Consider the following 13,381-nt stretch of genomic DNA (forward strand, 5'->3'; position numbering starts at 1 on the left):
GTGCAACCACCTCTGTGCTCCCATGCTATGCCACTGCCCCCATGCCATATAGAACCCTTGGGAACCCACATGAGCTGGAAAGGCTCCCTGTGACAGATGTCATCCCTCCAACTTGGGGGCAACAACAGCAGTTTGGGGTATAGGCAGAACTAGCACATTCACCTTTGCCACCCCAGCTCTCTCGCATGATTCATTGGGAATGCCTGAATGGGGCTACTACCCTCATGATGGAGGAGATTACCACAGCGGATGGTCTAGGGTTCCCGTGCCATTCTCTGTTCGTAACTTGCCCATCTTTCTCCCTAGCTGGGACACCGTCAGACGAGATGTCGCCTGCAGATCCCCTGGGCCTTTCCAAGCTGTCGGGACCAGTGGACAAAGACCGTAGGAACAAAAAGAAGTGAGAAGCGGGCAGGGGTAACTGGGTGTAGGTGGCAGGGGTGGGGCAAAGGGGTGGGAGATTAGCAGGGTGAAGAGCTTCTCAGAACGTGGGCTTGCGAGACCTGGTTGCACTGGTTTGCGGATGAGTCAAGTCACACACACACCACACTCCTGCTAACCTCAGCTTCCTGCCTGTGAATTGAGCATGAGTGTAAGTTTTCACTTGGGCTTGTTGTGCTGATGAACAAGGACTGTACAGTCATACCTCAGAAGTTGAACGGAATCCGTTCCGGAAGTCCGTTCGACTCCCAAAACGTTCAAAAACCAAAGCACGGCTTCTGATTGGCTGCAGGAAGCTCCTGCAGCCATTCAGAAGCTGCGGAAGCCCCATCAGACATTCAGCTTCCAAAAATCATACGAAAACCAAAACGCTCACTTCCGGGTTTCAATAGTCTAGGAGCCGATTTGTTCAGGAGCCAAGGTGTTTGAGATCCAAGGTACGACTGTAATATTGAACTTTTAAAATTCCAAAAGGAACGCTTGGAGCCTCCAAGTACATTTGCATTGATGGCTGGATTTGGGAAAAGGGGGAATGTGTAATTAATTATTTTTATTGTTTATTTCAACAATGTGTATCTCTCTCTCTTAAGACCATGGTTTTGAAGCGGCGCACAATCATATTAAATAATAATAATAATAATACTGTAGAGAAAATCCAGTTAAAAATCATAATAGAAGCAGAAAAAGGTCCTTAAAATGCCTGGTAAAATAATTTTAAAAGTCTTTATCAAGCAACAGAAGTTCACACAATATCGAACACACAGCTCCAGGTACATACAGGCTGTAGGTCTGAGCCATGTGGGACAACCAATAGAGAATATGTGATCGGATGTAGACACCCCTTGGATTTTCAGATCTCTTCATTTCTCTTTCTCGCAGGCATGAGCTGCTAGAAGAAGCTTGCCGGCAAGGCCTGCCCTTCGCTGCCTGGGACGGGCCCACTGTTGTCTCGTGGCTGGAGGTAATGAGGAGGGAAGGGAATGCAGGCTTCAGCAAGGAGAGTTTAAAGACAGAGCTATGCGGATGGGGCAGAGAAGTCAGCTGTTTAATCATGGGACGCAGAAGTGAAAAACGGCACCAGCCCCAGTCCCAGCAGAATCTTTTGGGCACCAGTTAAAGCATGGCTTAAGGCCTTATTCCCATAATGCATGGCGGCAAACCCTGCTTTGCCACTGAACAGATACACTCCACAAAGAGATACAGCCAAATAACTGCTGGGGGTGGGGTGAGGGCACTGGTGAAGGAAGAGGAGTGCGGGGGGAGCGCATCAACCCTGGCAGCGCGATCCCAGTGGGGTGCCATCATGGCTGGCCCCCCGCCCGCGCTGGGCACCATGCCCCTGCAGGCGGCGCACCATGCCCCCAGGACACGAGCCACGCCCTTGCAGGCGGGGCACCACGCCCCCGGGATGCGTACCACCCCCACCCCCGCCTGCTCTCCGCCCCTCTGGAGCCAGAACATAAAACTCCGCCAGTAGGTGGGGGGCGGTTGTCGGGACAGCAGCACATAAGGAAATTCTGGATGCTCGCCTGCCTCCAGTCCCATTCCTGATTTCCCTCTCTCTTCTCCTCCAGCGCACAGTATTTACGTTTTTAAAAAGATCACTTGCAACTTCCAAGTATTGTACAGGCTGTGACCATTTCGCATGGGGGTTCTGTTCCCAGCCCCCACGTGTGTTGGTAGTGCATGTATGAGCACTCCCCGTTCCGCCCCACTCCCCGCTCTGCATTCTTTCGGGTCCAAAATTAATGCGGTGATGGCGCATCAATTGGTCACACCCCAAATGGTTGCCACCTGTATTTTTCAGTAGGGCCAAGCTGAGTGTTCTCTTCACATGATTAGCAATTTTAGAGCAAACAGTAGATGTGTTGAGCACAATTCAGACTGAGACCCTGGTAGGGCCAAAATGCACCTGCCATTTTGATGATGATGATGATGATGATGATGATGATGATGCCATTGCTAGTTTTAGTCCTTAGTAGGTCAGTTATTTTCTTAACTTTTTTTTTTTAAGGCAGACATTTGCTAGAAGGGGAGGTGTGGGGATCTCAAACACAGCAAAAGAAGAGAGATTTTAGAGGTTCTGCTTTCCCCAGAGCTTCACAAGCATGGCCTCTTCTTAACCACCTTTCTCTCCCATTTGCTCTCGACAGCTGTGGGTTGGCATGCCGGCCTGGTACGTGGCCGCCTGCCGCGCCAATGTGAAGAGCGGTGCCATAATGGCCAACCTGTCGGACACAGAAATTCAGCGGGAAATTGGCATCAGCAACCCGTTGCACCGGCTCAAGCTGCGACTGGCCATTCAGGAGATGGTGTCGCTGACCAGCCCCTCGGCCCCCGCCACTTCCCGCACGGTGAGTGAGGGCCTGTTTCTTCCGTCGCCCCTTCTGCTGGAGGAGCTGAGACCAGTGAGCTTGGAACAGTTTCCTTCATTAAATAATAATAATAACACTGATAGCCATCTCCTTTCTTTTGCTGCTGCTCTTGCTAGTCTACTGGGAACGTGTGGATGACGCATGAAGAGATGGAATCTCTCACCGCCACAACAAAGCCAGTAAGTGGCGCAGCTGTGTGCATGTTGCCCTTGTGCCCACTTGTTTCCCTGTTCCAGGATCTTACCTTGCTGTTCCTGAGCAGCAGGCAAGACTAGCAGCGGCCTTCTTCCTCTGCACTGACCTTAGCCACCAAAACTGCTTCCTCTTCTCTTTCCTGCAGTTGCCTCTTCCTCCTCCTCCTTCCAGAGGTGGTTTTTAGGGCATTGTGGTGGCACTGGATATGAAGCTGAGGCGGGCACCTTCTCAAAGCCCGGTAAATGCTCGCCCGGCTTTGGGAAGAAGGCGTGAGGGCTCTGACAGGATCCTACAGCCCTCCTACCTCCCTCCCAAAGTCGAGAAAGCGTGCTTTGGGAAGGATGAAGAAGGGCTCTAGGATCCCGCCAGAGCCTTGCGCCTCCTCCCCAAAGCCTGGAATATGTTTACCGGGCTTAAGCCAGTGCCATGAGGGCCGTGGGGAGGGCATCAAATGTTGGCCTTGTACAGGGTGGTGTTGTATCACCAAGGTCCTCCCATGCAGCTTCCTCTGCTGCCTGCTGCCTTTGGGGTCATCTTGCTCCAAGGAACTCTGCAGACCCTTCCTCCGAGTGGGGCATTGTGAGTAAGGTGGCCTTGGGAGAACGCCTGCACCGCTGCCACGTTTGCGGCAGCAGATACTGTTGAAAAGCTTCAGAGAGATAAACTTTTGAACAGGCGCTCCCCAAGGCCACCTTGCCCACACATGCCTCGCTCTGAGGAAGGCCCCTTCCGCATGTTAAGATGCAGCTGAGTGATATGGAAGGCACTTTAGGAGCCTGGCAGCTGTTTTGCTGCAGTGGCAGGGCAGCGGCAACACTCTAAGAGTCCTAAGGAGAGCAGCTGCGGAGCTGGAGATGGTGGCTGCTTTGCCAGTGGTGTTGGTGGTCAGCTGGCTAGCCAGCCAGCAAAAAAGGTGGTAGGCAGCTGGGCAGGCTGTAGAAGCAGACAGGTTAGCTGGGGGCACCAATCTGCTGCCTCTTCCACCTGCTGCCTGAGGCAAGAGGCTCACCCCAACTAATAGGTGGGCCGGCCCTATGTGTGCATATGATGGCATTTGTATGCACCTGGGAGGTCAGAAGATGGCACTTGCCTATTTTTCTGGAGACTTACTGGGTCCTTCTTGAAAGCTGGCACTTTTTATCCCTTTCTCTCCTTCTGTTGCTTTTGCAAGATGGGTTCTGTGCTTCCTTCATGCATACAGAGGCATGTGGAGGGCGCTTGACGATGGCACTCTAGCTTATTTCTGGTACAGATCCAGGCGGGTGGACAGATCAGAAAAGTCCACAGTCATTTCGTGTTGCGGGGCGCCACTTTTAATGCTTGGGTGTGCTTTTTAAATAAAGACAGCTTGCAGGTCACAGGTTAGCGCACCATGTGCTAGGTTTCTGCTTGTAGGGAGCTGGTGGCATGTATGTGTGTTGTGAACAAACAGAATAATCTCAAAATATTATCCAAGCTGTATTTTAAGTGATGCAACCTATTCTGCCAAATGAGGACTCCAGTTTATTCTGCTGCATGTGCAGAGTACGCCTGATCAGAGATCAAGTGAGAAATTCCTAACTCGGAGCTGTCAGTGGTCACATGTGCAAGCAAACTGTGTCTAACCCTGCCTTAACAATTCCTTTCTGCTTTCCTTCCTGCTTTCCATTTAACCTCTATCCAGGAGACAAAGGAAATCAGCTGGGAGCAGGTATGAGAGGGATCTGCACAATAGCCCTCTCTGTCCTTGCATGCCTACTTGTCTGTGGAAGAGGGGGGGGGTGCGGGTTGTTTTTTGTTGTTATTGGAGAGCATAGGGCTGGGGGAATCTGCAAAACTTCAAGAGAATGGGTGGTTTCCCCATTGTGTAGATTCTCCTGTTTCAGTCTGTGGCAGAACCAACAGTTCCACTGAATTCAATGGCCATCTCCCCTTAAACCAAAAGGACTTCCCATTGTACAACGCGTTTAAGGAAGTTCTGTATGATGTTTTATTTGAACAAAATTATTAGCACAGGTGCCCTGTGTTCCATGTCTCTTTAATCTGGGATGGCTGTGTTTTGGGACAGAGAAAGAGCTTTAGAGATCTGTTTGCACTCTTTTCTTTCTTTTGTCCCTCTCATTGTAGAGCATCCGCCTGCTCTTTCTATGCTTTTTGGAAGAGGCCATCTGTGATGAGATGGCGCGAGAGCTGCTTCACACATCACCAGGGATAGGGGAAACGGTTGTGGGGTCCAAGACATATAATAATCTGCTTTGGGGAATGGGTGAAAGGGGAACTTGCCTATCTGCCCTTGGCTGAGATGCGGAAGTTCCAACAGTGCCCAGAACCCATGCCATTTGTCGCAAAAGAGAGGGGCACGTTCTGCTCTCCGGGAATCACACTAGAATTTAGGGAAAGCACTAATGTCTGTTGCTCAGGGATCTGCCACCATCGTTGCACCGTAATGTCCACTAAATCTATAAGGTGCAAAAGAAAGGGGATTAGAGAACCAATTGATTTGAAGAGCGAGTGGGCAGAAATTTTAGTTTTCTCATTTTTAGGATGGAGAGTGGAGGGCCTGATGGGCTTTTTGCTGCTTTCCTACCCCCCCTCCAAATTTGCACTTTTTAAATTACTGGTTCCATTTTGTCCTGAAATGGGAAAACTAATGCTCAGGACATGCGCAGCAACTTTGCTGAAGCTGGGCAGGTCTAGGTCCAGTACAGTATCTGGCTTGGGAGGCTCCCTAAGGGACATTATTTACAGTAGCAGCAGCAGCAGCAACAACAACAACAACAACATGATGATGATGATGATATACCACCCTTCATCCAAAGATCTCAGCTTATTGGTTCCATGAAAGAAAGGCAGATTATAAATGCAGTAACTAACTAAATAAATACAATACAGTAGATGCACAGAATTCAGAAGTAAGGGTTGTCCTGAGAGAGGTGAGGGGGATTGGGGAAAGGTTTGTAACTGTGTTAATTAAACAAGCATCGCTAATTGCTCAAAGCCCAAAACATACATGGTGTGTTTGTCTGTGCGCACCTGCCTCTCACTCACACTGTCTTCCTCCCTTCTCTGTTTCCAAAGATCCTGGCATATGGTGACATGAATCACGAGTGGGTGGGGAACGACTGGCTGCCCAGCTTGGGCTTGCCCCAGTACCGCAGCTATTTCATGGAGTCGCTCGTCGATGCCCGAATGCTAGACCACCTCAACAAGAAGGAACTGCGGGGCCAACTCAAAATGGTGGACAGCTTCCACAGGTGAAGAAGGGAAACTCAAAGGCTTGATTGAACCTTCTGCAGCTAAGACGTGTGCATCCTCATTGAAAATGTAGTTTTACAGAGCAGTCCTGCACCTGTTTGCTCAGGAGCAAGGGCCTACTCCTGCACGAGAGAGCAAAGGATTGCAGCCTTTGCTGCGAATAAAGCTTCCTGTAATGGCTCCACACACCCGCTGCAGGGGATTCTGGGAAGAGCGAGGGTGCTGAGAATAGCGATAAGCAAGCACCAAAGTGCCCACCTCCCAAATCGTTTTCTGTCTTCTGCATTAAAACCTAAAGCTTGGAAGCTTTCAATGGGGTTCTCTGAGCATTTGACAAGAGGCTAGATTTGAACCAAGAATTTGTCCACTCGTAGTCCAGAGCTGGAATTGGCATGTGGCACCCACGGGTGGCTACCAAGGCCCCAGCAATCAGCACATCCCATCGCTGATGCCTGTGGCACTTCAGCACCCCAAACTGTACTGGGCGGCCAGGTGTGGGAGCCGCCATTTTCATTTCCCACAATGCCCTAGAGCAATGATGTGCCAGGGGCATTGTGGGAAATTTAAATGGCAACTCCCTGTTCCGTTGTACCCAGTACTGAACAGAATGTTGCTGCCGCTGCCACCAAATAAACCCACCATCACCCACCAACACAGGAAGGAGTCCAGTAAAGGGGGCCCCTCAAACCCGGAGCCAGCCCTGTCTTAGCCACTCCACTCCACTTACATCTCAGGTGTAACCTCTGCTTCTATCTGTCTAAGGGTGAGCCTCCATTATGGGATCATGTGCCTGAAGCGGCTGAACTATGACCGGAAGGAACTGGAGAGAAGACGGGAAGAGAGCCAGAACCTAATCAAAGGTAGGCATGTAGCAGGAAGCAAAGGCCCAGGGTCATCCTCAGGCAGTGTCTGCAAATAGTGTAAATTGGGACAGCGACAAACGGATTGTGGGGTGTGCGGGACTGAGCTTGCTGCTAAGCCTGCCTCCTCTTCCCCCCTCCTTCCAGATGTGATGGTGTGGTCCAACGAGCGCGTGATGTGCTGGGTGCAAATGATTGGGCTGAAGGAGTTCGCCAACAACCTGATCGAAAGCGGGGTGCACGGGGCCCTCCTGGCCCTGGACGACACCTTTGATTGCAACGATTTGGCCCTGCTGCTGCAGATCCCTACCCAGAACACACAGGTGAGGAGCAGGCCTGGGAAGGCCGGATGAGGGAAGGGGAGGACTGAGGGGGAGACTGAGGGACGAGGCAAAATGAAGGGTGTCTCAAGCAGGGGACAAATCCTGGAGCCTTGGCTTTACATGGCCTTGGACCTCACTTAGATGCCTTCAGTGTGGCAAGTGGGTTCCCCTGACCCCCTGACTTAACAGAGACACACACACACACGGTCCCTCTTCATCAGTCTCTGTGGCAGATATGGGGAACACCAGTCCTAAAGGATCCACACAGGCTTCCAATACGTTTCCGAGCACAATTCAAAGTCTTGGAAAGAGTGGAAGTACAAGTAAAGATATATAGGGATTAAACAACCTGGAGGAATTTGGATATGTTGCCATTGTTATTATATGTCCATGTTTACATTTATGTTATACATTTTATGCATGAATGTAACAGAGTGCATACTGATGGCAAGATATAACAGAAAAGCAAATTTTAAAATTATATATAAAAAAATTCAGAGTCTTGGTGCTGACCTTTAAAGGCCTAAACTGCCTAGGCACAGTATACCTGAAGGAGTGTCTCCACCCCCATCGTCCAGCCTGGACAGCCTTCTGGTATCAGGGAACCAGGCAAAGGGCCTTTTCGGTAGTGGCACCCACCCTGTTCTTCTTCCGTTGCTGAACTACAACTCCCATAATCCTTGGTCTTTTGGCCGTGCTTGCTGGGGCTGATGGAACTGGAGTTCAGCAACACCTGGAGGGTGAAAGCTTCACCACACCTTCTCTATGGGACCATAATGCCCTGGCTAACTAGATCCCCAGACTCTGTTTCTCCTCTCCTTTGATGCTTTGCGAGCAGAGAAGGGCCAAAGGAGACTAGTACCTTGTGGAGCAGTTGCAAGGGGTCAAGCCTGAAAGGACTTCCTTCTTTTTTCCCCTCTCGATTTAGGCTCGGCAGATGTTGGAAAAGGAATTTGGGAACCTCATCACTATGGGAACCGACCGGCGGCTGGATGAGGTGAGCATCTCCTTCTTCCAGAGCCTCTGGCTTGGCGAGGTATTCCAACCTTCACTGTGTGCACCCACCCATGCCGTCTTCTATCTCCTCTGCTTCACAGGACAGTGCCAAGACCTTCAGTCGTTCCCCATCTTGGCGGAAGATGTTCCGGGAGAAAGACCTCCGCGGTGTCAGCCCCGACTCGGCCGAGATGCTGCCGGCCAATTTCCGCACAGCCTCCGTGGCCTCCATTACCTCACCCGGGGTGCAGCTTCGTAAGATGCAGCCAGAGGGTACATGAGCCGCTGTGTGGAGAAACCCGCTTCCCCTGCGCAGGGGCCTTGTGTGGGCAGAGCTGGGTTATGAGCCAGAGAGCAAAATGGCAGGAGCAGGCCTTGTGCTTCTTTCCCAACTATCTATCTATCTATCTATCTATCTATCTATCTATCTATCTATCTATCTATCTATCTATCCATCCATCCATCCATCCATCTATCTATCTATCTATCTATCTATCTATCTATCCATCTATCTACCTATCTATCTATCTATCTATCTATCTATCTATCTATCTATCTATCTGCATATTAAAATGCCTGCACTTTCAGTATAAATCTCCTCAGGTTTACATGATAGAAATAAAAAAGAACATTAGAAAAACAGTGACAAAATTAAGCACTTGCTGTCCCCACCCCCACCCCACCCCTTGCATCTTCAGGCTGCCACCAGGCGAGAAGAACGCTTGTGAGCATGTGTAAAATGCTTCCCTCACTACTAAACCGTTATCCCTGTACCCCCTAATCCTTGCTCCATAACCCCAACTTGCAAAGCTGGCTTGTGCATTTAGCACCTTACAGTTTTAACCACTGGGCTGAGCACTGAGTAAGTTGGCCCATTCTTCTTCTTCTTTTCTGCAATGAAATTTTTACTGTAACAGAACTTTTAACAGTGACGGGATACAAGTCCAGTTATATAATCTCCACACAAAAACTACACTGAGTTTTTAGTGTCATTTCAAGCATATTCTTAAGACGTTAGTGGTTAATATAGCCTCTCCGCAGGCAAATTTGAGTAGTTGGTGGCAGAGAATTGTTAACTCCTTCCCTTACATATGAAATGAAAGGAGACGAGGTTTCTCTCCTTGCAACACCTTTTGATACCCTTCCAAGCCCAGTTAGCTGCTCCAAGACAGCCACATCCCAATTGTTGCCAGTCCATTCTTCATTCCCACTGGAATCGCAGAGACTTTGATTTCATGTTGATTTTAAAGGGACCAAAGTGTAAAACAGGAGGCTGCACTGGAGTCACCAAGGTCACTGGTGCTCGTAGGGTTGCCATGTGTCCTCTTTTTCCAGGACACGTCCTCTTTTCCAGGGGTAAAATTTCCGTCCAGGTGGATTTGTTAAATTTGCCAAAATGTCTCTGGCTATACTTTCTGGATGAGACATAGACATAACTGGTGGCTGAAGACTTGCTTCCTTCTTCTTCTCTTCTCCTGCCTCCCTCAGCAATATATCACAGCTTCTATAGCCTACATAGAGTAGGGCAGGCATAGGCAGCCTTTGGCCTTCCAGATGTTTTGGACTACAATTCCCATCATCCCTGACCACTGTTCCTGTTAGCTAGGGATCATGGGAGTTGTAGTCCCAAAACACCTGGAGGCCCGAAGGTTGCCTATGCCTGGAGTAGGGGTTTTTGGAATGAGAGTTTGTCATAGCACCCTCTTTTTTGCTCTTCAGAATATGGCGAACCTACATATGGGAAACCTGTTGGAGGGTGTACCTTTCAGAGATGCAGGGTGGGGTGGTAGGAGAAGAGATGGGTGGGGACAGTTTCCTGTGCCAAAACACCCAGGTACTGCACATGTGGCCAGCCAGTGAGTGATCGTTGAAAGCTCAGGAGCGTGAGGGCCGTTTTGTTTGATCTCTTGCTTTTTGTTTCCTTCATCTCCCCACCCTGGTCCTTTTCACAGGGAACTCATTAGGTAGCCAACGGGCAGACAGTATGTCAGTGCGAACGTACTCCTGTTAACGCCAAGATGACTAAGGTCAGTATGCGCTATTGCTCTTTGACGCTGGCTGCAGGGTACAGTGAAAGCAACACGTGCCAAACCAGAGTCTCGTGCTCGAGAGCTAATGTGGTGTAGCACTTAGCGCATGGGTAGGCAAACTAAGGCCCGGGGGCCGGATCTGGCCCAATCGCCTTCTAAATCTGGCCCGCGGACGGTCCGGGAATCAGCGTGTTTTTACATGAGTAGAATGTGCCCTTTTATTTAAAATGTATCTCTGGGTTATTTGTGGGGCCTGCCCGGTGTTTTTACATGGGTAGAATGTGTGCTTAATTTAAAATGCATCTCTGGGTTATTTGTGGGACATAGGAATTCGTTCACCCCCCCCCCAATATAGTCCAGCCTGCCGCAAGGTCTGAGGGACATTGGACAGGCCGCTGCTGAAAAAGTTTGCTGATTCCTGACTTAGCGTATCCGATGTAGACCAGGGAGACCTGGATTCAAGTCTCTCCTCAGTCCCAGAGCACTCAGGGCTGCCTTGGGCCAGCCTAACCTGCCTTGGAGGTTTGATGTGAGAATAAAGGGGGTGGAGGACAGGTCCATATATGGTTACAAGAAAGGAGATTCCGACTAAACATCAGGAAGAACTTTCTGACAGCGAGAGCTGTTAGACAGTGGAATGGTCTCCCTAGGGGACCATTGTGGACTCTCCTTCCTTGGAGGTTTTTAAGCAGAGGTTGGATGGCCATCTGTCAGGGACGCTTTAGTTGAGATTCCTGCATTGCAGGGTTGTGATTTGATGAACCTTCCAACTGTACAGTTCTACAATTCTATGATTCTGTGGTGCCACAAGTCCTTTGGAGGAGCGCTAAAAGCAAATCTGATAAATTAACAAAACACCCCTCTTCCAGAACCGTCTCCAGGGGCCATTTCGCAGCTGCTGGGGTGAACATTAAAGGAGAGGAACAGGCTGGCGATGTCGAGCCCAGAGTCAGCAAGGGCGAAGTAGCGTCGGGAGCGTGTTGGTGGGGGGCCAGATCGAGAGGGCGGGCAGGTTGGCTTAGGCCTGCAGGCCAGAGGCTCCCCGTTGCTACTTTAGGAAAAGGAAACTTGCCGTTTTGTTTCTGTAGCGTGGACGCCCATGCGCTCCGCCCCCGAGGCAATAACGCTGCTTCTCCTTCCGCACAGATGCCGCCCCCGAGTGCATCTGGCCGCCACCACGCCTTGGACAGGAGGACTCCCCGCCACCGCTGCCCCTTCCTCATCGTGTGCGCCAATCCAGACTGCGAGGAGTCGACGCCGCTGCTGTTGTAAAGAAGGAGAAAATGGGACCACGCGGGGAGGCTGGAGAGAGAGGAGGAGAGGCAACGAACGAGCTCCCCCCGCACCCCACCCCACCCCTTCCTCCTAGCAGCAGTGGCTTGTGCTCTCTGGCAAACTCTCGAGGGACTTAAGCTGAGGAGGGGGCCCTCCCCCAAGTCTGCAGGGGCTGTGGGCCTCCGCCTCTGGTGTCTATTTATTGTTGTTGTCGTTCCAGGCAGGGGCATAAGAATGTGAATGAAAATATACGCCCACCCCTCCCCACCCCACTCCTCCACGGCAGCCTGAGCTTCTCCCTGTCCTGATTCCCAGTAGGTCCAGGGGGAGCGGAGGGGGGCATCTTGCATCGCCCTCCTGTTGCCACGGATCGGACTGACCGGCCCACCTGCCCTGGGGACCCGTCTCCTTTCCCTGCCCTCCTAAGGGTGCTAAACGTCAATTGGCACTTTTTTTTACTTTTGGGTTTTTTTCCTCTGCATTGCTGCTACAAAGGTGTACCTGGTCCCACTCGCGGCTGCCGGGAGGAGGTTGCTGCTCACATTAATTCTCCTGCCCCTCGCCGTGCCTCTTCTCAACAAGAGGGGGGCGAATAGGGTGGAGGGTGGGTGGTGGCACAGGTACGAGGGGTGCCTGGTTTCCCTCCCTCCGCTCCGGACTCACGACGCGAAATGTGAAGAGAAGCACTGGTGGATAAAGAGCCAGGACCCACCCGCAGCAGCTACTTGAATCGCAGAGCTCTGAGCTGGGGACGCTTGTATACTTTGCCGCTGCCTTTCCCCAGAAGCGGCTGCATCTTGGCACAGGCGAATCCCTTTTAAAAACAGCTTCCCTCTTTTTCTCACCCCGCCACCAAGATGCAGCTCCCTTTCCCTCCAAGAGGAAGGGCCTGAGATTTTGATGTGAGATGGAGAGGGCGGTGGGGACCCCCCCCCCAAAAAAAAACACACACCATCCGCACTATAATCCCGGCTCAGTGGCAGGACAAAACAGTATCCTGGCCAATAATGAGCTCTTTTCTTTCTTTCTCTAAGAGGAGCAGGGAGTCAGGATTTCAGGTTTGAGATGCTCAAACCGGAAGAGGGAGATCTCAGCCTGGGGTGGGCAATTGAACTCTGGACTTTTACAATATGGCACACAGACCCCCCCTACCCCTCCCTCCAAGACTACTGTAATATAAGAGTTGTATTTTCTGTGTATATCTGTGCTGTGGAATCTTGTGTAAATTGAATTTCTTTTTCGACCGCCGTTACAAGTTCTCTGTTAATTTAATAATGTGCCCTTCTCTCCCCCCCACCCCCTCCCCCCTGCACGCCCATAATTTTCATTTGATGTTTATATTTTCTGCCTTCTGTTTTTGTTTTTTTTTCCTGGGGAGGGTGTGCGGGGGTGAGGGGCAAACCAAAGGGGGTTGTTTTGCATGAAAGTGGGGAGGGTGGGGGAGAAGAAGAAGAAGAAAAAATACAACCTTGACAAAAAAATAATAATTAAAAAAATAATTCTTATCAGGGAGATTGTGAGGGGCAAACAGGAAGAGGAGGTGGTGCAGGAGAACTCTCCTGCTCGCCTCAACTCCAGTTTACCTCAAGGTGAAGGGGAGAGGATGGCGGGGCCACAGTGGAGCGAGTGATAGGAAATGTTTCAAAAAAGAA

The 13,381-nt window shown here is 50.6% G+C and overlaps 1 protein-coding gene across 11 annotated transcripts in view; it reads left to right on the forward strand.

Annotated features, from left to right (window-relative positions):
- Positions 1–11,781, forward strand: part of PPFIA3 (PTPRF interacting protein alpha 3) — a 54,773-nt gene extending 42,992 nt beyond the window's left edge. For 7 of the 11 annotated variants that reach the window (XM_033169079.1, XM_033169082.1, XM_033169081.1 and 4 more), the window contains exons 19-30: positions 307–400; positions 1,321–1,402; positions 2,595–2,795; positions 2,933–2,995; positions 4,675–4,701; positions 6,069–6,244; positions 7,008–7,105; positions 7,253–7,428; positions 8,357–8,425; positions 8,526–8,697; positions 10,377–10,451; positions 11,601–11,780. In XM_033169079.1, the coding sequence (XP_033024970.1) occupies positions 307–400; positions 1,321–1,402; positions 2,595–2,795; positions 2,933–2,995; positions 4,675–4,701; positions 6,069–6,244; positions 7,008–7,105; positions 7,253–7,428; positions 8,357–8,425; positions 8,526–8,697; positions 10,377–10,435 (1,217 nt within the window). In that variant the 3' untranslated portion in view covers positions 10,436–10,451; positions 11,601–11,780. Of the gene's footprint in view, positions 1–306; positions 401–1,320; positions 1,403–2,594; positions 2,796–2,932; positions 2,996–4,674; positions 4,702–6,068; positions 6,245–7,007; positions 7,106–7,252; positions 7,429–8,356; positions 8,426–8,525; positions 8,698–10,376; positions 10,452–11,600 lie in introns of all 11 variants that reach the window. The other 4 variants (XM_033169080.1, XM_033169083.1, XM_033169084.1 and 1 more) reach the window with 3 other exon arrangements.
- The last annotated feature ends 1,600 nt before the right edge of the window (positions 11,782–13,381 follow it).

This window comes from Lacerta agilis, chromosome 14 (genome assembly GCF_009819535.1).
Source record: "Lacerta agilis isolate rLacAgi1 chromosome 14, rLacAgi1.pri, whole genome shotgun sequence".
NCBI lineage: Eukaryota > Metazoa > Chordata > Lepidosauria > Squamata > Lacertidae > Lacerta > Lacerta agilis.